A 23,437-nucleotide genomic window follows, 5' to 3' on the forward strand; every position below is an offset into this window, starting at 1 on the left:
CACATTAGCATGCTTTCTCGCGCCAAGATTCGCATTTTTAATGCACTCGTTTTGAATCTCACCAGAAATGGAGTCTAGTGCCTCACTTATCACTACAAGTCACCCCCCTTTTTTTGAAAACTTCTGCATTTTATTTATCTCAATGTGTATATTTCCTTCTTTCTCCTTCTACGCAACTAGAGGCTAATTATTACTAAGGCTTTCATTGAAATGTCCTGATGATGGTCCCTGTCATTTACTAAAGGGTCCGAAACACCGTCGACCTATTTAGCACCTAATACTAAAAACGTGATTACTATGTAATGTAATGGTGCTTTGCTTGAAAATTCTGTACAACTGTATTGATGACAGAAAATGTCTTTTTTACCTTAAAAAGCCCTTCTTTGCTCTCTATACCCACCTTCTGTACCCGTTCTGTTAGTGCTGGGCACAGGCTTGTGTTCCACACTGGTTGAATTGTGGAAGGTACTTTTTGTGTTTTAATTAAATGTATATCGAGTAAACTTTGAAGACCACTGTCCGGCTGGACATGTCACTCATAATATAGATTGACTCTGTCTATATTGATTTTCTTCATATCTTTTGAATGCATGGGACCACTGTTGCATGTACAAAGTATGTTCCCCGAGGTCCCGGCTGACCAATTTGGGGTCCCTTGTTGTTGTTAACTTGATTTCAAACTTGGCCATGCCAGAAGTTCATGAATGGATGCCTTAAACCCTTGAGCAGTGTGCTACATCAGCCGTATCTTGGGGATCCAATATTTAATCATCTGTCCGAAAATCTGCTTGCACTGCTTGGATGTTACCCATTCACACGGCCTTAAGTGGGACAAAAAAGTGGAGGGGCTCTAAAAGAGGTGTGGCCTATGTAATAAAGGGCGTGGTTCAAACAGGTAAACTACATTTCTGTGATTCCCGTAGGTTGTCAACCGACCTCTGTTTTGGTTCCTCTCTGATCTCTCTGTTATTGCATCCATATATATAACACGTCGACTGACATGCACTTAAAACCAGTCCCGACTGTTGGCTTTGCCAGTGGTTGTTGCCTGTTGAGGATAAACGAGTCACAAGTTTGTGGTAAATACTGAGTATTGAAAATGTTTCAATTCTGAAATTGAGAGACTGAATTAAACATTACGGAGGGCTGGGCGCTCTGCATAGTGTCGAAGAATTGGCTGACCACATGTATGCTGAAACCCTTTATTGCGCCACTGACAGATACCGTGAAAAACTCACACTGCTTTCAGTGTCAACTCCATAGCTTTCAATTGTGGCACGTTATAAACACTTCAAGGCAACTCAGTTCAAAGTATGCACTATACAAGAGTAATATTCTTTACAAAATAATAAGGACAAAAACACAACATCATGAAACTAGTGAACACTTTTAGTGAATTCAAGATTAAGTAAAGCATGTGAAATATAAACAGGAATCAAGGGCCCGATGTAGGTAAAATAGATTTACCGATTTTTAATTACCGAATTGCACCGATTCGGTAATTAAAAATCGGTAAATCTAAGGAGTGGATATGTAGGAACATCCAGATGTTCCTTTTACCGAATCGGTAAATATCTGTATTTACCGATTCGGTAAATACCGACCGGTAATGCCCCATTCATTCCTATGGGCTTTGAAGCCCATAGGAATGAATGGGGCATTACCGGTCGGTATTTACCGAATCCGTAAATACAGATTTTGACAAGGGTGCAGGGGGTGTCACTTTGACACCCTCTAGCACCCCCAAAAAAGATTCGGGTGCCCTGTGGCAGGCATACCTGCCCTAAGGGCAGGTCTGCCTGTCATATGGCACAGGTGTGCATGCACACATGTGCATGCACACCGGAATCGGTATTTTACCATCAAATATATTTGATGGTAAAATACAGATTCGGTAAGGGTTGTGGGACTCAGAAGAGTCCCACCTACATATCGAAATTAACGAATAGGTAAAAATACCGATTCGGTATTTTACAGATTCGGTAAATTTACCGTTCGGTAAATTTACCGAATCTTTAAAATATGTGGCCCTACATACCATTTTGTAAATACCGGTCGGTAACGGCCGAAAATACCGATTTTCGGCCGTTACCGACCGACCTACATCCGGCCCTAAATCATTACATGGATTACCTTAACACTTTTTACATTGTTTGATCAGAAAACGATCAGTGTTTTTGCCATTGAGGTTAAAGAATAAATTAGGGCCCGATAGGGACCAATTTTAATGTCGTTTTTTAAATTATTACCAGGTCTGAGATCCAAATTTTCCCGCCCCACTTAAAGCACTGCCCATATATGTGTGTCTCATGCAGTGTTAAACCTGTTCTTTGGCCTACGATGCTAATTGTCAGATGTACATTTTCCACACACTGGACTATGCAGTCGTTGAGCTGCTGCAGCCCGTAAACATTCACATAAGTCACATAACTCAAAATGATGCCGCCCCAGCACCTTCTGCAAAATGTGATGAAGAGCCCTTAAGTCTCTCACATCTCACAGATATTCATTCGGCTTTAGGCTGAATAGGGACTTGCTGAAGGATTTGGGGGCAACTGAAGAATTACCCCCCACCCCGTGTCGCAAGGGCTGCAGAGGCCTGCGTTATGCCCCTGACCATAGAGTGAGAAGAAGGCTTGAGAGTACAGATATAAACAAGACACCCATTTATGAGGCAGTTGGCCTTCCTCACAACCTGGTCAGGTCTGGGGCTCCTGGCACTTTCACTTCCTCATACTGAGTGATGCCTGATGGGCTTGTCGTATGGGTGCAGTTTTACTACGTACATGCCAACGAAGTGAGTGCTGCCTTCAAACCAGGCCTGGGCATAGTTCGCGGAGTTTTGCTAACCGGAACTCGACAAAGTGAATAAAAAACTTCGCGAAGTTCCGCAAGTGGCAGAGTGCAGTGCGAACTGCCGTTCGTGCTGGTCTTCCTGCCGCTCGGTTAGAAATTCTGCCCGAGCTGCAGCTCTCTCTCTCTCGAACTTACCGCTCGCGACCGGGGAAAAAAACTCAGCTGCACTGCGCGTGGTAGAGTTTTCTGTACTCTCTGAGCTCCACGGACCGTGGAGTACAGAAAACTCCGCAAACTCCTCATATGGAGTGGAGTTCACCGCCCAGGCCTACTTGAAACATGTTTACAAAAAATCCCTAGCACACGTACAAGTTTTAGAAGCACAATCAAATGACAGTAGTAACTTCGTATGACAACACAAATATATACACTGGTCAAAGGAGATTTCTTCAAGCTTTTATTCTTTGCCTAGAACCTTCTCATGTATGAGTTCTGTGATAGATCGAGAGCCAACACGTGTTTCGTCTCTTTATTACATATATACGCAACATTTTCAAGGCTATATGAGAAATAGACACAGTCACTATTGTGCTATCTCTCATATGTACATGGCTGTACATATTAGACTGCTTTATAATACACATAACACCCATGGGTTAGGTAAAAGTGTGTTTTTTTTTAATATTGCCAGTTGTTTCTTAATATTCACATGAGGTGAATAAACGATTTTAACTGTTATATGAACTTTGGTTGAAAATAAGATGCTATAAGGTATGAAATCATTTGGCCTTCTTAGCACTAAGTCACGCGTGGTGGTGTATTTGCATATAATAAGAGAGTACTAGTTGTACTAAGTGTTGAGCACCTTAAAACAAGACACATGTATTTGTTTAATAATTGTATTCTTCACGGCTGAGAACTTGTGGTTTGTCTCTTAGAGCCATGTACATGTGAGAGATATCACAATAGTGACTGCGTCTATGTCTCATATAGCCTTGAAAAAGTAACATTTATGTATGTGACAGAAGAGACGAAACACGTGTTGGCTCTCGATCTGTCACAGAACTCATACATGAGAAGGTTCTATGCAAAGAATAAAAGATTGAAGAAATCGCCTTTGACCAGTGTATATATTTGTGTTGTCATACAAAGTTACTACTATCATTTGATTGTGCTTCTAAAACTTTTACGTGTGCTAGGGATTTTTTGTAAATATTATAGTTTACAACCTCAACAGTGTTTGTTGAGGCAGGTGGTTCTCTCCACCTTGTATCACCGTACAGATAGAGGATATATAGATACACATACAGTGAATATACACTGTGGCACCGTTTCCTTATGAACAATACCACCAGCCTATCATTTGTACCTACTTGAAACGTGTTTGTGTGCAGTAGGGCTCACTTGCAGGTCATTCTTACAATGTTTTGACCATGATTGTGCATTTCAATGTGCTATTGATCTGTTGTGATGCTGTTTAAAATGCCAATAAGTTGTGCATAAAAAACTTGGTCGAATGGTAACTTCTTGAAAGACAAGAAGTAATTACTGTTTTCTGTGTCTTCAGCATACCAACTCATCACCATTGTGATAGCAGCTGCTGGAGGAGGACTTCTGCTGATCCTGGGGACTGCGTTGATCATCACGTGCTGCAGGTGAGCATCAGCCCAACCATTATATGCATCTCTAAGTAAAGTGTATTCCACAGTGGTTAATACTCCGAAGTATGCCTTGGAAACCACCCTTTTCGAAATGTGCACTGTATGCCCACACAATCTGAGCCATGTTTTTCCTGTCAAATATCATGTTGCCACCCTATCTGGGCACAGACTCCCTTTTGCCCAAAATATAATTTCCATGTGGTTTAGAATTAGCCCCTTTGTCTTAGCTGTCTTTACTCCGGCACTAGAATGCAGTGACTACTTTAGAAAATAATTATCTTACCAAATAATGCTTAAAATTACTAGATTCACAGCATTATATTTCAATGTCCAGCTGACAAATATACTTGCACATTTATAGAAATGTGAATGTTACGCAAACGCCAAATCCCTAAAATGTGCTGTTTAGTACAGGGTCCAATTCATTAAACATATATGTGCAAAATGTATGCCGTATACATCACTTATTCTGTACAGACCTCACTATACAAGAAGGACAAAAAAAGGAGACACCCAGCTTCTATGGTAGAGGACCGGCAACAAAGGAAAGTAAGGACAGAAAAGGAGGGAAAACCTCCTGGAAAACCCTTAGGGTTATTAAAATATACTCTCCACCATGAGCATTGGTCTGTGCCAGAGTGTGTTAGCGGCCCTATGATGAAGCATGCCACAATCTAGTGGGTGAGGTCAATTTTAATAACTCTAAGTGTTTTCCAGTACATTTTCCCTCCTCTACTGTCTTTACTTTCCTTTGTTCGCAGTCCTCTACTATAGAGCTGTGTTTCTCCTTTTTTTCTCCTTCTCGTATATTGTGTTCTATAGTCTGGTTGGGACAGCGAGGGAAGGCTCATTCTCTAGTCCCTCCAAAGTTTGTGTTTCATTTATTCTGTACGGACACAAACATACCTGTGCATAATTGCTCTGGTGACCTGGATAGGGTGGGTTTAGAGACAAAACCAGTGCCACCACTTATTTGCCTAGGGCTCATCTTGGCTGTCCCTGACTTCTGTTTCCCAGCACTGGGCAGTATTTGGAGCAAGGGTAGACACAATACACACATGGAACAAAAGTGCCCCCTTTTTGGCACATGCCACCACTGATGATGCATGCACAGTAGCGTATGCCATTTAATTTCTACCCACTTATTAGAATAAAAATGAAATCAGTATAATTCCTCCTGATTGGCCCTTTAAAGTTTGTCCACAAAAATGTACTCCACCAACCATCTCAATGGTGAGCCAAGTTCCTGCTGAAGTCAGTGTCCCTATTTCTGCCCTGAGTGGCTTATGGGAGCCAATTCAAAATGAAGTATTGAAACCAGGCCTACCACTTCATTAAACATGAAGCACTGACCTGTGCTGCATCTACAATGCTGAGGCCATCAATCGCCCAATACTCAGGCCCTGGTTACAAAGCATGACCTGCATGTAGGTATGTCAGAAGTAGAGTGTACAAAATTCATGTAATTATGTGTAAATTTGGGAAAATTATGCAAAATTACACACAATGTGAATCCGTCATTTAGTGCTATATTTTAACTCGAAATGCGTTCTTAATGTTTTAAGGCAAGGATGCATTTTCACTAAAGCCATTTTAACCTCAAAGAATTCTTCAAAGGAACTCTTTGCAACAGTGAAAAAGTTAGCCAAATGCCCAGAGGAGACCATTCTACCATCCAATGAACATTCTGTAACTCACTAGCCACCTTCTTTCAAGATAAGGTGAAGGCGGTCTATAACGGGTTCTCACCGAGTGCTCTCCTAGGGATGCTGCCACCTGTAGGGACTCCTGGTGCGGCTAGGGGGAAAATGAAAATCACTCCGCTACCCACTGATGGGAGTGACCAGCATGAACTTCTCTCTTTTCCCCTATTAACAACTGAGGGAGTGATTAGTCTTATGATGTCCACAAAATCCGGGTCCCCCCTTGACAGAGGTTCTTGCCCCACATCTGACTCTCATTTTTAACCAAATGTTTGTCTCTGGTATTTTCCCGGCTATCTGGAAATTGGCGTCCGTTCTCTCCCTCCTCAAGAAGGCCAATCTGGATGGAGCGGACCCGGACATTTATCGGCCAATATCCAGACTCCCACTGTCCGCAAAGATGGTGGAAAAGGCAAGGAATTCAGTCATCTCAGACTATCCGGAAAAGCACGAGTGCCTAGATAATTCTCAATTTGGTTTCAGAAAGCAATACAGTACCGAACTGGCGGTGATCTCTGCCTCTGAGATAATTAGGCAGACTGTTGATGCAGGAGGCAAAGCAGCACTAGTGCTGCTTGACTTCTCTGCAGCATTTGATACGGTAAACCATCAGAAATTATTGTAAGTGCTGGAAGGTGTCGGCATTAGAGGAAAAGCGCTTGATCTTCTAAACTCATTTCTGTCAGGGTGGGAACAGTTTGTGGCTCTTGCTGAGCACAAGTCGCTGAATTTTACATTGCCATGTGGGGTGACACAGAGCTCGTCATTGAGCCCTACCCTTGTTAACGTTAATGTTGCCCCACTGGTAAGGCTAATCAGATCCTTGGGTTTCTCTGCTATTTCATATGCATATGATACCCAGATTGCGGTTTCAGTGACAGGCTCTCCAGACGAAACGGCGGCCCAGTTCCACACATGTCTTCGCCAGGTGGGGAATTGGTTGTCCGCTAACTGTCTGAAGCTTGATGCTAGCAAGACTGAAGTCCTACTTTTTGGTAAAAAATACAACTTTTGGAACCCCACGTTGTGGCCTCCAGAGTTTGGCCCGCTTCCCAACCCTAAAGATAAGGTAAAAAACTTGGGGGTTACATTTGCCTCTAAGCTCTCTTTTGAAGGTCATGTCAATCACACCACTTCAGTCTCCTTCCATACTCTGAAAATACTAAGGATTCTCCCATTTATTCCAGCCGACTTGAGGAAATTGGTGGTGTCTGCCCTTGTTCTGTCCAGAGCTGACTATTGTAACGGGCTCTTTATGAACCTCCACAAAAAATGCCTCAACAAGCTGCAGATGGTGCAAAAGGCTGCAGCGTGTCTATTGCTAAACATACCTAAATATTCATCAGTCTCCACGGCGCCCAAAAAGCTGCACTGGCTGCCAGTGAAAAGGCAGATAGAATTTAAGTCGCCCTGCATTACATTAAGGCAACTCACGATGCAGGGCCAACATTTTTTTAAAAGAACTTACAGCCTTATGCCCCTGCCCGTCATCTCCGCTGAGCACAATCTCACAACCTGGTAGTTCCCAGGTTTAAAAAGTGTGCATGGGGTGAAAGGAGCTTTTCGATCAACACGACCCGGCTTTGGAACACACTGCCGGTGCAGATTAAGAAAGAAAAGCAACTGTTACCATTCAGGAAGGCTTTAAAAACATGGCTGTTTAATTGTGGAGGTGTCTCTATTGCTTTTTATCAGTCTTGTGCTGAGCTAGCGCCATGATACCTTTGGGTGAATGTTTTGCGCTTTACAAGTCTCCTTTTCATTTAATTTCATATCATCTTAACTTAAAAAAAGTGCAAAAACACAATTGCCTTGAACAACAGCTGCTTGCTTTCTGGTTGTTCATCTTGTTCTCAATCTATACTTTTACTGTGAATGGCAGCATAATTACACTACTTGCGTAATGGTGTAATTTCAGGAATTTTACAAAACAAGCATAGCATAAAATCCCCCAAATTATCCTTGAATTTCACCCACGGCTAGTCAAATGTTTTTGCAGGACCTTGCAGGGCCCAGATTGTTTCGATGTTGAAAAAATATATGTACAGAGGACATGGTGGCAGCTTCAGCATGAAGGCACCATTTTCTGGTTCTCGCTGTTTGCTGCCTCGTCATTAATAAACAGGCCTGCTTCAAAATCTGAAAAGATATTTTACTGCACAGGGTCCGGCCCTCTAAAAGTGATGGTCTTGGGGAAAGATGCCCTGTCTTCCTGTCCTTCTGACGTCTATGCCTGCATGCAGGGTGTAGTGTATTTATGATGTACGCACTAGGACCCTTGCAGTTCTGGACGGAACAGGAACTACGTGGGAGGTGTTAAAATGTGGTTATTGGAAGTATGACGTTATGGTGCAGTGTGTGATTGTATGTTGGAGAATAAAGACATGTATGAATCAGCTCCGTGTGTGGCGTAGTTCATTTACATGCTCCAGGACTGGGGAAGACGCTACAACTACTGATGAAGATGGGATACATGCCCAAGAAGAACAAGGTTGCTCTCCCTAAGAGTTTGCAATGGTACAGCAAACTGCTTGTGCCTCAGATCTATGCAAAGCAGCCTGCAACTGGTACATGTGGAGTCAAAGCCCTGCTCCAGGTCGTACACGGCCGAAAACCGAATCAAAGGCCCTGCAGAGAAGCATATTCAGAAGACATCCATGAAATTGCTGGTGAGGTTGCTGGCAAAAATGCTGAACTACACCCTCAACACAAAGCAACATTCATATATAGCAAAGACAACACCAGGGACAAATAGGTACGAGAAACAGCAATCCACTCACCGTCAAGGAACAAAATAAAGCCATCTACAACCTCCAATTGGATGTGATGCCCCAGGCTCGAGCGCGTGCATCAGTTGCAGGCAACATCCTACACGGCGAGTGCTGGCTGAACAGCATATACTACAATGGCGGTAGAAGGGAGCGCGAGATTCACAGCGGGTGCATTTCTGAAACCACCGCTGCCATTCAACACACCCAAGAAACAGAAAGTTGGCGCCAGGTGGGCTGCGTGGATTAAAACTTCATAGATGATGACTGCATAGATGCACTAGAAGATGAAGATGACAAGAAAATCATTAAATATTTCGAAAACCTTGCAGGCGATGGAGTGGAAGAAGGTCTCACAAACTGTTGCAACATTGTATCGACAGATAAAAGAAGTGTTGGAGCCAAGTTCAATCTGATGCTGAACGTCGACTCTGAATGATACATCTTCAGCCAAGCAAAACAACAAGCAGATGAGACGATGGATGTGCTTGTTGAAAGGCTTGATTCGCTTTTCAAACATTGAAAGTTCTGTGAATTTGATAATGATGAAGCAAACATCTCAGAATCATCGATGGTTGCCTCTTCGATTCCTTTAGAAGAAGCATGTTGAGAGACACACTCAGTCTAGAGAAAATGTTAATAGCTGCAAGAAAAGAAGAACGAGCAGAACAGCTAGCTACTGCACTAGAAGCAGGAATGGCGCACAATGAATCAGTGCTGACCTTTAAAAGCAAGCATACTTGCCAAACAAATTCTTGTATGTAGACACCCTCAAGGAAATCAAAGCTATGCTTCCAACATGGATTTTCATTTCCCCATGAGATAAAAGTCCTACCAAATCACAAATTTGCAAAGGCTATGGGAAAGAGAACCACTTCATAACAGTGTACCAAGCTAGATAGAAATCAAGTGTGTCACTGCAGAAAGGAAAGATGGATGCCAGAATGTTCCAGAAGCACTCCAGCCATGCCCATAAAGCAAAAAAGCTATGACAAGTAGAAACCAAGCAAAGTCGGTCTTCATCCAAAGGTTCCGTAACGTCCTTATCAAGCACCGATGAAAAAAACAGATGTGCACTGAAGATATCTACTGAAGACCGGCATGCACATGTGTGATTAGCCACCTGTAAAGAAGAAAGAAAGTCCAAGAAAACACACCAAACAAACCTCATTTGGACACTGTTTCTAAATCACATTGAAAGTGAACGGTTACCCAATAATCTTCATTATAGGCAGTGGTGCGTTAATTAATCTCATACCAGTGGAAACATTTAACAGCCTGTCCCCAGTGCCAAGACTCACTCTGTTAAACACGAAGGTATAAACTTGGGCAGCTTCCAAACCATTACAAAGGATCATTCACATCAACCATTTGGCATAAACAATCCCAGTGCAAGCGACCCTTCTCGCCCAACAAGGCACTGCGTCAAATGTCTTTTTGCTCAGCTTTGCCACTCTGCTATCGGATTGATACCCCTCAATTGCAACATCCGTGCTCATTCTGAAATCATCAACCAGTTTCTGTTGTTGTTTAAAGGTTTGAGATGACTAAAAAACATGAACGTGCAGTTGCACATTAACAAGGACATTCACCTGTTGCCCAGTGGCACCCCAAAATTGCTTCGACAACCCATGACAAAATTATAGAATGACTTGATGACATCTTTGAAACGTGGGGAATTCCTGAAGTCCTCAAATCTGACAATGGCTCACCATTCAATAGCAAAGAGTTCAAAGAAATCTGTGGCCGACTCAATGTAAAACATCAAAAGAGTATACCTTTCTGGCCCCAAGCCAATGATGTTGCTAAGCCATTGTTGGACACCCTCAAGAGGATGATTTAATGTCGATGGAAGGAACCAAGCGAAAGTAGGTGCCTTACGGGTCTATCAATCAACTCCTCACTCCACGACCGGTGACAGTCCAACCAATATGCTGTTTGGGAGAGACATCAGAACAAAGGGCCCGATTCACAGAATGAACTTAAGACTCAATCCTAAACTTACTACTATTTTGGTATTCACAGAATGCACTTACTACTTTTGGCATTCACAGAATGCACTTACTACTTTTGGTATTCACAGAATGAACTTACAACTTTTGGTATTCACAGAAGTTAGGATGTTGTCTTAAGTCTGTCTTAAGTTTGTCTTAAGTCTGTCTTAAGTCTGTCTTAAGTTTGTCTTAAGACAAACTTAAGACAAAATCCTAACTTCTGTGAATACCAAAAGTAGTAAGTTCATTCTGTGAATACCAAAAGTAGTAAGTGCATTCTGTGAATGCCAAAAGTAGTAAGTGCATTCTGTGAATACCAAAATAGTAGTATGTTTAGGATTGAGTCTTAAGTTCATTCTGTGAATCGGGCCCTATGTTGCCTCAATGGGCATCAGATCGGTCAGTGAAAGCGGACAAGGTTCAAATCACCAATGCTGTTCAAAAAAGCAAAATAAAACATATGCTGATGTGTGCCGGCATATCCAGGAAACAGACTTTGACTAAGGAGACTAGATTCTGGTAAACAGAGACAGAAACAAAAACAGTAACTCCATTTGACACTGACCCGTTGCAGGTTATAGCATGCAAAGGACACATGGAGACAGAACATCATCCCGGAAAGTACATCACACGGTACACATCACATTTTGAACATCTACCTCAACAGGTGCCAGTTCCTGAGACTTCTTATGAGGGGACCCCATTCACAGGCCTCACTCGATCGCCTGAGCCTGTTCCACCGTTACCCGATTAGGGTGGACTTTTTTGATCTCTAATTACCCGAGCTGGCAGACAAGTGCAGGTGCCTCGCCGACTAATTGAAAAAATGTGATTTCTTAATGATGGCTGCCACTTTTAGTTTAACACAGGGGGAGATGTAGTCTACTGATGATATGTGCGCTGGGACCTTGCGGTTCTGGGGGGATTCTGAACAGGAACTACGTAATATGCTGGGAGGTGTTAAGGTGTGGTTATCGAAAGTATGACTTTATCATGCAGTGTGTAATTGTATGTTGGAGAATAAAGACATATGTGAATCAGCTCCATGTGTGGTTTAGTTCATTTACATGCTCCAGGACTGGGGAAGACACTACATAGGGCAATATGTATATTAGCGATAACAAACATCTCAATGAAAATATGTGGCACACTGTTCTTGGACCGACTGTTCTTTTCCAATAAGCATGTTGCTACGAATGATAAAAAACAACCTCATAATGGTACTTCAAAAAATGTGATATCTTCATGGTTAACATACAAAGGGCCTCATTTACAATATTTTGCCTCAGGACGGCGCCGTAAGCCTTCCTGCTGAGCTGTCCCATGGCAACAGAAAAGGGCAGGTATGTGCTTTATCTATCAGATATGGTGCATTTTTGTCCTCTTTCCCTGCGCTGGCACTCAATTGGCTGCCATGAACCAATGCAGGCACCCTTGCACCAAGGTACAAGGATTTCTGTGTTGTGGCATTAATTGCTTTTGTGCAGGAATAGACACCTTCCTGCACAAATACTATCAATAGAGGTGATTTCCTCCTTCTATGTGTGCTCCTGAATGCAGCACATATAGAAAGAGGAGAAAACTAGGAGAAATAAGGTTATTTCTCCTCGTTGTGCCTCCTCTACGCCTCCCCTAGGAAGGCATAGGCTTTTGACACATTCCCAGGTTTACAGAACGTTGCGAATAAGGGAATGTGTCAAATGTCATGGGAATACCCACCAGTGGCGGCTCCTCCGCTATGGCGGAGGAGTATCACCCCTCTCCCACCCTCAAAAGTTGAAAAATAAAACGAAAATAAAACATGATTATTATTATTTTATTTTTCAACTTCTATATGCTGTGTCCTCGGGTCGGGGTCATCGCTCAGCAGTCAGGAGAGGGAGTGGTGGGCAGTAGCGGTCGGCAGTAGGTGTTTCTGTAGGGCGGTGACGTGGGTAGCGGGAGGGGCAGGGTGGGGGGTAGTAATGTATGGATTACGGAGTTTTACAGGTAAGTAAACATTTAAATAAATAAAACGAATTTCGATGCAGGCACTTATTACAAAGTAGACTTGTGGATTAGGATGAATAAGTATTTATTTAAGTTACATGGAGCAACCTCTAGGCATGTCTGCATCTGCATCAACTGCTCAGAACATTCTAAGATGGCATGGTAACCATCACTAGGTAACATCCACAATATGGATGCTGGGATACAACAGCACTGCATCACCAAATGTGATGCAGTGCGCGCAACTAAATTAGTTTTATTTATTTAAATGTTTACTTACCTGTAAAACTCCGTAATCCATACATTACTACCCCCCACCCTGCCCCTCCCCCTGCCCACGTCACCGCCCTACAGAAACCCCTACTGCCGACCACTACTGGTGGTGGGCAGTACTGCTATCAGTGCGCACGTGGGTTTGGCCGACCATCTCAGGCCGGCCAAACCCACATGCTCACTGGGCTGTCTCCAATCCTGCTGCATTGCTGAGTTGGAGACAGCAAAGCACCAGCTCCCAGTCTCTCTGGGCGTGCAAATTTTCCGCGCTTAATCCAATTCTGACTGTTGCGTTCAAACATGAAAGCAGCGTCCGGATTGGCCGCAGGGGAGGCTGGGAGCCTATGCTGCAGTGAGGACACGGAAAAGAGTGTTTTTACGACAGTTCTTTTTTATTTAATTTAAAAAAAATGTTTGTTATCCATTTCCCTTCCCTCCCCCATCTCCCCTTCGTCCATCGTCCCCCTAGCCGCTACCCTGCCCCACCACTCTACTTGCTCGCCAGCCGCAACTGATACCTACCATAACGCCCAAGGTACATCTCCCCACTGCAGTTTGAGCAACGCAGCGACTTTCACTGTAGTGCTACACACCATATTTACAAGGCCATGAAAAGCCAAGCAGGGTGGCTTTAAGTGGCCTTGTAGATATGGCACTGCAATGTGCGCGGCAGGAGCGTCATTAATCGTGACGTTCCGGCGGTGCAGGGACTTGTAAAAGAGGCCCTTAATATTGTCGCCATAAACACATGTTCAAGGACTATGCCAGTATGTATTAAGCTATGCTGTCAGACATTCCTATATTTAGGGCGATTCGTATTGTATACATTTTTTTCACTTTTGTAATTTATGGGGTATTTTTTATTCAGCTGCAGTGCTAATAACAGTAATGATTACCATACTTATATCGCTGTTTGTTTAAGATTAATCTGAAAAATGAAATGCACTTCTCAACTTTCATTATGAAAAGTTAGCCATTTATAAGGTAGCCTTTTGCCTCAGGACTATTTTAGTTAGCCATTTATAAGGTAGCCTTTTGCCTCAGGACTATTTTAGTTAGCCATTTATAAGGTAGCCTTTTGCCTAAGGACTATTTTAGTCAGCCTTTTGCTTCAGTACTATTTTGTTTTTGCTTGCTGGCGCCAAGTTTCTACCAAGAGCAAAAGCAAGGGTTTTGGTTCGCCTCCGAAGAGGAGTTACACATACCACAAATCCCAGTTCCCTGGGTGGAGATAAGATTTTCGTAGAAGGCCACGCCCTCCACAGCAGCTTGTCTTCCAGGACGGAACTCTGGAATAGGGCCAACTGACACGATGCACTGATCTATGCAGACACCGAACTCTGATGCTAATGTGGTAACTTGGAAAGAAAAAGTGCAGTCAGGTAGCACATTTCATGAAAGGAGGTTCAAGTTAAGAAGGTGAGAATGAAGTAGATTTGTAACAGAGAAAAACTGTGATGCAGGTACATTCCATATGATTTGCAAAACTGAGTAGGCTTAATTTACTTGAATAAATTATATTTCTGCCTGCGATGCTGCTGCCTGTGTCTCACATTGGGTGGGCATCTGCTTAAGACTGCATTCCCCATGCCATAGAACCTCTAAACCACCCTAAGACGGAGTTTACTAGGAGTTATGGTTGAACTGGGACCGATGCGTTCCTACCAATGTGGTCACTTCCAGGGCAATAGGGATTTCTTGTCATTTGTGTTCGAGCTACCTACAATGTCTGGACAGTTAAAGTGGGTTTACCCTAGGACATGCCAGAGGAGTAGCCAAGGAAATTCAGTACACATCTGTGTGCACCCACTAAGTACCAATGAAAGCATGCACTTTCTTCACTTGCATATGCACATACATTACAACTGATGGATCTGGTGTAAGAAGTTCAGAAAGTGTAAGAATGATACAATGTCCACCAAAAATAATTTGTAACAGGAAACATATAATGGGTAAAAAAAACAAATGACCACAATTTTTGTAGTCTTCAAATTTGTATGGTTAAGGAAATAGTAATACAGCCCCACTGTACCATAATATCATTCAGATCCATGTGTACATAATGAAATGCATCTATTTTACTAGTCACAGGACTATTACAGTATACTCCAATAATTTATAAACTTTGTTCGCATAGGCATAATTTTGGTATAACATAGTTTAGTTTATACCTTTCTGAATCAACTCCTTTGATGTTACTCTACTCATAAATGAACCCTTTAGGAGACAGAAACTGGTAATAGTAGGACATGTGATTCATCGTGAAGGGAGAGACCAAACAACACTCCCACCCCCATAAAAGCCAGCATCACTCTCCTGCTCGTACAGACGGGAGGCTTCAAGACAAAACCAGTTAGCACACAAGAAATAGAGTGTTTCCCATTTTGTAACAATTTTACAATTTTTTTGCAGAAAAAACAAGAATGATATCAGTAAACTTATCTTCAAAAGTGGAGATTTTCAAATGTCCCCATATGCCGAGTACCCCAAGACTTCTCGTTCGTCGGAGTGGGGAAGGGAGGCCATAGAAATGCAAGAGAATGGGAGCACCAAGAACCTGCTGCAGATGACAGATGTGTATTATTCAGTAAGTGCCCACTTCCCTCTATCACCAGCATTGTAACAATATTTGCTCGTCAGGAATTATCTTCAAATTCACACAGGAAAAGGCCTATTTTGCACACGTGCAAGCTCAACATGAATACTGACCTGTCCAACAACTAAGAGAAAATATAATTGAGACTGAACCTTCTTCTACACCTCAAACTTGTGATGTCACATGTGATGTCATCAATAATATAATCTGAGATATCAGGTTGATGTAATCTTGATGTCATTTACAATGTCATCAGTGTGATACTAACATAAATAATGTTTCCCTCAGGGGAAGCTAATAGCCTCTGCTTCCTAGGCAATTGTGCTGAAGTGGTCTGGAACTAAATCAAAGTTTGTAAAAGACCAGCTGTTTAACAGATACCCATATATATGAAAATTCACAAAGCCTGTGTAAGCATTGGGCATTTACAGAACATGTATACAATGATAGAATCTTACAAACACGTTTTGAAAAACAAACAAAATAACAGTAGGTGCTCCTTGTGGATGTCACAGTGTTGGTGAATGGTGAAAGATAGTGACCTGTAGTGCGCAGTGATAAATAAACCAAACAATTGTTGACTTAAATTGTGTAAGTTTTAGTAATAGGGAGCTTAAGTACAAATTGACTATATAAGTTGCACCCGTAGAAAACATTCCTTAAAGTCAACACATATACGTCGACGTTTCAACCCCTAAGTATCAAATTTTGACGGAGTCTTTATCAGGGCCAAATTAGTAGACACTTACAAATATCAAATAATAGAAAAACGAGTAAATAATAGAACTGATATGAAATACTTATAGTCTCTTGGAAATCATTATAAACCTAATAAGCCAGAAAATCCATAGGCTGAGGCAATCTTACCCCCTACGTAAGGTCACTTTTATGTAGAACAAAAATCTGGTATTGAACAGAATACATTTGCAGATCTGAAAAACAGATAAACATACATTGGTGGTTATCTTAAAAACCCAGAGCAAGCCGTGTGGCGGGTACTCATAAAGAGATTACTCTATGTGAAAAAGGCACACCACAGTGTCTATTAGTCAACCACACAATGCATGGATATAACACCATTAAATCTAAGGATAGAAGGCCAAAGGCAGGACAGGTAGGGAGTGAATCGAGAGGTCCCTGAAAAAAACATCCCCAATAGATAAACACCATTAAAATACACTCTCAAGTAAGAGAGACCTGATCATGATCATATGCATAAGTATTAAAGCAGAAACATCTCACCTGCTTATTTCTTCATATCTGCAGAGGACAATAAAATATGTCAAAGTAGGCCATCAGGACTCAGAATCAATAAAAATCAAGTCGAAAATATGAAAAAATATTGCCATTAAGTGGAACAAAATACTTACAACAGCATAGCAGCTGTCAGGCGCTGAATATGAGCACACAGTCAAAGCGCAACTGTGCTCGCCTTATATAAATAGATAGTGCTACGCATGGCGTGCACGTGTTGCCAGAAAAGAGAAACTCCCTGCCCAAGTGAAAAAAGGGGAGAACGAACTCCCTGCTGAGAGTCAAAACGGCTGGGTATTACCGTGTGGGTGACTTGAAAAATGGGCTGGCACATTGTAAATGATAGAACAATAACATTGATGCTGAAATTCTTTCCGGAAATATATTTAACCTTGTAGGAATACAACCTGCATTTTGACATCTGGTTATACAATATACATCTTTAGATCTACAGTTTCACAACAATAAGACACCGAACATCGTATTTTGCTAAGGTCCTAAAATTGAAAATATAGATCCATGTTAGATGGTGAATTCAATTGCAGGAGGGTTACAGTTTTAAGAAAAGTTCTGCCTGTCTCCAATGCTCGAGGTTGTTCAGTCTCTTAGATATAGTCAACATGGTCAATCCACTTCAGTTCTTTTTTCATCAGAATATGTTTTGTGTTTCCCCTCTAGGATCAGGTGTTATCTATTCGATCACTCACCATCGTATATCCTCTATGGTGTGTTGTAATGTTTGAAGTGTTCAACCAGTGGCGCCCCTATGATGTTGCACCTGATCCAGCTCCTATCTTGCAGCACGAGATCTCTGACTTTTTTTGTTTTTTTTAAGCACTTTTATTAAGTATTTCCATGTAAAATCTGACAATGGCACATTGAATATAGTGACACAAATCAGTTCAGGTGATACATATCTAACGTTCCGATGTAGTGAAGCCTTTCATAGGATTGCGATGACAACCATAGGGAGCATATATGCATTCCTCAGCTTAACTGCAACAAAAAACATGGTCAACTGTAAAAACAAGCTGGGCACAGGCAGTTCCAGAACTTGAATCGGTAGCTCCCGGTCACGCGACTCCTCATTTTTTGGTGGTGTGTGTCCTATGTAGATCATGTCACAAGGACACCAAATAGCGTAGACCACTTCATGGGAATTACAATTAGTGAAAGTTCTCAAAACAAATTTAGCTTCACAATGTACACATTTTTTAGTGGCTCAGCAATATGTAAAGGCTGTGCAGTTCCCACATTTATAATGTCCTGTCATGCGAAGGAGTCCTAATTGTGATGTAAGAATGGATGTGGGGAGTTTGTGGGGGGCTGCCCTTTAGTAATAAATCCTTAATATTTACTTCCCTTTTGAATGAGAACATGGGTGTATCAGGTTGTGGCATAAAAATGTGAAGTCATCTTGATGTCATTTGAGATGTCATCAGTGATGCAATGAATGGCAGGGCAGCATGAGTTATGGTTTCTGTAGCACACTAAAACAGAAAAGGTTAAAGTTAAGTTATGGTTAGGTTTGGTTAGAACACCTTAATATATGTTTAAGAGAACCTTAAAATTCATATATATATATAAAATACAGATCAGTGTTATCGTTGTAATAAATAATGTGGAGTTATTGTAACAAATTAAATTGAAGACCTATGAACTTCGCAAGTTAGGGTTAGTTATGCAATCTGTAACTCAGACAGTAGCCATGCGAACCATAACTCTTGCATCAAATGCAATGCTCATAACCTCACCCTTGATGTTACAAATGTAAATAACCTTAAAGTTGAGCCACATATGCCATTACCCTTAACACTATGAAAGAGATGACTATGAATGAATTATTATTTATTGGTTTAAGTATGCATTAATTACTTTGCGTGTTGTTAATCATTGGTATAATTATTACTCAAGTTATAAGCGTTGCATTTGGTAAGCCAGGCCCTGTGCTAAACCCATTGCTGCAGGCTCAACTCCACTACCAATGGCCTTCGGCAGCATGGATTGACCGCAGGGCCTGGATCTCTGAGCCTGACTTGCCTTGGGCCGCCATCACCTGAACAGCCTTGAGCAGAAAGGATGTTAAGGGTCTGCTGATACTGTGGCAGGTCAATGAATCCTACAACAGTTCTAACAAGGGGCCACGACAGTGTACAATCCAGCCTCTGAAGTTACCATCTCTCTCTAATGTTACAGGAAAGGACAATGTTTTGAGCAAAGTTCTGATATGAGAGCTAAATTTGTTCATTAATAGTACAGTCCCCAGCTCAGTGCATTCAGTCATATAAGGTCAGCCAGTATTTCAATGTTGCAGGTCACATTGAGGGTGATCCAGTGAAAGGCCAGGATAAACGTTTCACGCATCAACGTATCACTTACAATGGGCCCATATACACATTTAGATTTCCTGTTTTGCTGGGGGTCAAGTTTTATTTTCTTTGATCTGAATTAGTCTATGCCTAACTAATCTTCACAGATCAACACTCTTCCTTTGGTCAAAGGACCATTAGTTGCATAGTTGAAGGTAATAATAACAAATTCACTAATTTATCTTATAACTTCACAGTAAAAAATAATCACAGACTCCAGGTAAGATTCAATAGATTTTATCTACTAATTCAATCAAACTGAACGCTCATTTGTACAGATTCACAGTGCAAACTCCATCAACTTTCATGGGAGAGAAAAATTAATTTATCAAATAACATAAACAAATGCATTCAACAATTCCAACGCATTAGGAGTGATAGATAAAGAGACAAACGGACATAGTATCTATACTTTGCAATGAAAATCTAAATTCACGACAGAATTCTATTTACCTATTAGTGGAATGGGAAACCCAACACCTGGCCAGAAGGGCTAGTGGAGGTCACTTGATAAAGTCAGGAGACAAAGACTGTACCACAGGTGCAGGATAGGTTTATACTTACTACACTTCTCTAGAACCTGAAACACTGGAGCACATCCCTCTCTTACCCTCTCTCCCGCCTCGATATTCTTCCGCAAATCTTCAATCTAATCAGGCTGCCTTTCAGTATTGAATCTTCCCAGTCTGTTTTTCTCAGTAGCAGTTCTCACCTACTCCTCACTCAGCATCAACTACTCTTCTTAGCAGCAACAGCTCTCTATCTTAACCTTAAGTCGCTCAAATTATACCCTTTAATTTTGCATGTCCCACCCTCAAAGGTTGCAAATGTCTGTGAATCCTGAACTGTGATTGGGCCGGAGCAGGGTAGTTATCATCACCTCATGTGGTCATTACACAATTCTTAACCAATTCTTTGTTTAGTAAACCCTTCCCACTTAATTTATTACATTTTCATGACATTTCCTGTTCACATACATCTCACAAGATAGATAGTTACAATTTTTATATCATTTCCTCAGTTGAGGATCTTTTCCCAAGCACTCATCCTTGTGTCTTGGCAGACGATCAATGTCCTGGTCAGCAGGTCATACCAGGACTCTAATGTGCAGACGCAACTTGCATTACGTTTCACCCGCCATCTGATATGAGAGCTAAACTTGTTCATTAACAGTACACTCCCCAGCTCAGTGCATTCAGTAATATAAGATCACTAGTATTTAAATGTTGCAGGTCACATTGAGGGTATGCTGTTGTGTATGTAATGTATTGGGGTTCTCGCTCAATCTGCATGAAGATATGGAGGCTTGTTTCTCGGTATGTCTTCTTTTGCTTGCGTGCATTAATGACTGTACTGGAAGAATTACATACCAGTTGGTTGTCTGCAGTGAGTTGTAGGTGGGTGAATCATGTGTTTGTGCTGCAATTCATTTGGCTTTGCGGAGCCATATTCACTTGTGAAAGGTGTATTCCTAGAGTTTGTAGAAGGTCTCAATGAAGGATGGATGTTAAAACGGAGGGACATTGTGAGAACTCTGTGGATGTCTAAAGCCATATCTTCAACTCTGTAGATGTCTCAGGGACTGGTATAAGGATGCTTAGTGCAGATTGGAATGGAGGCAGTGGTGGCTGCTCCCAATGTGATGTGATAGGGCGGTGGGCGTAAGGGGGATGGATAGTACATTAAGAAAAAACAAACAAAAACAGTTAAAAATAAATAAATTGCGACTTACCTGATGCTGCGTCTGCTCCGTCTTGCTCCTATCCCGATCCTTAAGAGATGCACACTGCGCAGGCTCCCAGATGCCAATCCCAGTGCTTTTCTCAATGCTGGGAAAATAATTCCCAGCATGAGAGTAGCCCTGGGATTGGTCTGAGTGGCCTGGCTTGCTGCTCACACCCTGTCTGGGACTTTTCTCCACCCGGCTGTGCAACAAATCCGGTTGGAGAAATGCTAAGTTTGCATATTGGTTTGGCTGGCTGAAGACTGCTGGCCAAACCTTCATGCACGCTTCGTAGTATCCACAACTCCAAAGATGGTTGCCTCACCTGGGTTAAGGCAAATGTTTTATACCACAATGTTTAACAGTAATGCCACATTTGTTGTTTGTAGAGACAATATGGCATTGCACTCTAGGTGACACACCCATGTCATCTACCTGGTATTCTTTTACCAAGAACCTGCACTGCCCTCTCTGGGATCTCAGGCTTCATCCTCTTTCTCCCACCTCTTCTCCCTAGAACCTTTATTTATCATCCATCCCCCATTCTCTCCCCACACACAACATTTCCACACCCTGTACTTCCTCACCCTCCTCATCTCTCTCCATCCTGACACCCTACATGCTCCCTCACTTGTCACTTTCCTTCAGGTTACTTCTTTCACACATTACTGTTCATCACCCTCCACTTATATTTTTCTCTTTCAACGTCCTTTCTCACCTGTAGCCTCACATTATTTTCACACCCATTCCCCTTTCCCTCCTGCATCCTCCTCTTCTCTTTTTAACACATACTCTGCTGTCTCACTAAGACTTTCTTCCCTTGCATCCTCCTCTCTCACATTCTCCATTGCCTCCCATATCCTCTTCTGACTTACCCTTCCCATAGACACTTGCTTGTACTCACACACCCTAATCTCCTCCTGGCCGCGCTTCTCTTTTTCACACACACTCTTTCCCACTTTCTGTTTCTCTCGTACACTCATACTCTTGTGAGCTAATTCATCCGAGCACACACGTAGGATCACACAAGACAGCAATGGCTGTGCATCTTCTCCTGCTTATAACTGACAAGGTGATCAGGCTTTCAAAAGCAAGAACTGAGATGTACTATAGACATAGAAGCAAGACTGCATTTTGTTACTGAACGTTGTTCACAGAGGAGCTGAAATTACAGAATTCTTCAACATAGACGTGAATATAATGTCACTCTGAAGTTCCAAGATCTGTGTTTGCCTGGACATACTACAGATACATTTCAAAGTAAATCTGACTCATAGGCAGTCATCGGTGTCTCTTAAACGGAGTACTAATGGAGTTTCATGGCTCTCTCTGAACTGTGCCTGGACATAACAGAGCACCTGGCTGCTATGTTGCTAAGACATGCAGGGCCAATGTTGGCCAGGAATCAGCAAGATCTCTGGAAAAGTGATTATTAAACGTAGTTCCTAGGCCTTCACAAAAAAGGACATGTACAGTGCTTATTGGTTTAAAAAGATAAGTGCAGGTGCCCAAATTTAGGCTGGCACCCAATTACACCACTAGCATTACCCACTTCTTCCAGACACTGCCCACTTCCACTAATAGAACAATCCGCTTTCTACATGGATATCACACAATACCAGATTGGAGGGAGTATCCCCATCTACCTTAAAGGAGGTTTGGTAGGATTTAACCCCTCCCCCGCCAAAGAAAAGTGTGGAAAAATGGGATCAACCAGTTTACTCTGTGGCACAATTTTCACTTAAATTTTCCCAAAATCTGTAGACTGAAAGGTCACTTTTAAAATATTAACAGTGTGCAACCCACAAATAACCAGGGCACATGTTCCATGGAGGCAGTTTAGGGGTGACATAGTACAAGCCCGCAGAAAGGCACAACTTCACACTCACCTACAATATACTTCACGTCACTACATGGACGAGAGGTTTGCAATCCACAGCGCAAGTGCGAAGGGTGCCTGTGAGCCTGGGCTTCAAACAATTGGAAGTGCTGTGAGTACAGCCAGCTGGTTATATGTGAGCAGGAAAATAAAGCCAAGGGGGACCAGTGAAGGAGGATAAGGGAGATGAACAAGTGTTCATACAAGATGATGGGTATATGCTTTCCCCTCCCCAGCACTACCTCCACCACCGATAAGCCCAGCCGCAAGTCATGGGGAACAGCTGTTGACAGCAGACCCAGAAATATACATGTTCTCCCCATTCTTTATTTGTGCAATCAGCTAGTGCTGCTCCACTTCTGCTGATCCTGCATGTAGCTATAAACAAAACTAAAACGTATGCAAATGCACATTTTGGTCCATTGTGCTAGA

The 23,437-nt window shown here is 42.1% G+C and overlaps 1 protein-coding gene across 2 annotated transcripts in view; it reads left to right on the forward strand.

Moving 5' to 3' along the window:
* Window positions 1–23,437, forward strand: part of HEG1 (heart development protein with EGF like domains 1) — a 219,447-nt gene that overhangs the window by 193,918 nt on the left and 2,092 nt on the right. The window contains exons 11-12 of one of the 2 annotated variants that reach the window (XM_078682440.1): window positions 4,364–4,451; window positions 15,597–15,771. In XM_078682440.1, the coding sequence (XP_078538566.1) occupies window positions 4,364–4,451; window positions 15,597–15,771 (263 nt within the window). The remainder of the gene's footprint in view (window positions 1–4,363; window positions 4,452–15,596; window positions 15,772–23,437) is intronic. The other variant, XM_078682441.1, reaches the window with a different exon arrangement.

This window comes from Lissotriton helveticus, chromosome 3_1 (genome assembly GCF_964261635.1).
Source record: "Lissotriton helveticus chromosome 3_1, aLisHel1.1, whole genome shotgun sequence".
In the NCBI taxonomy this organism is placed as follows: Eukaryota; Metazoa; Chordata; class Amphibia; order Caudata; family Salamandridae; genus Lissotriton; species Lissotriton helveticus.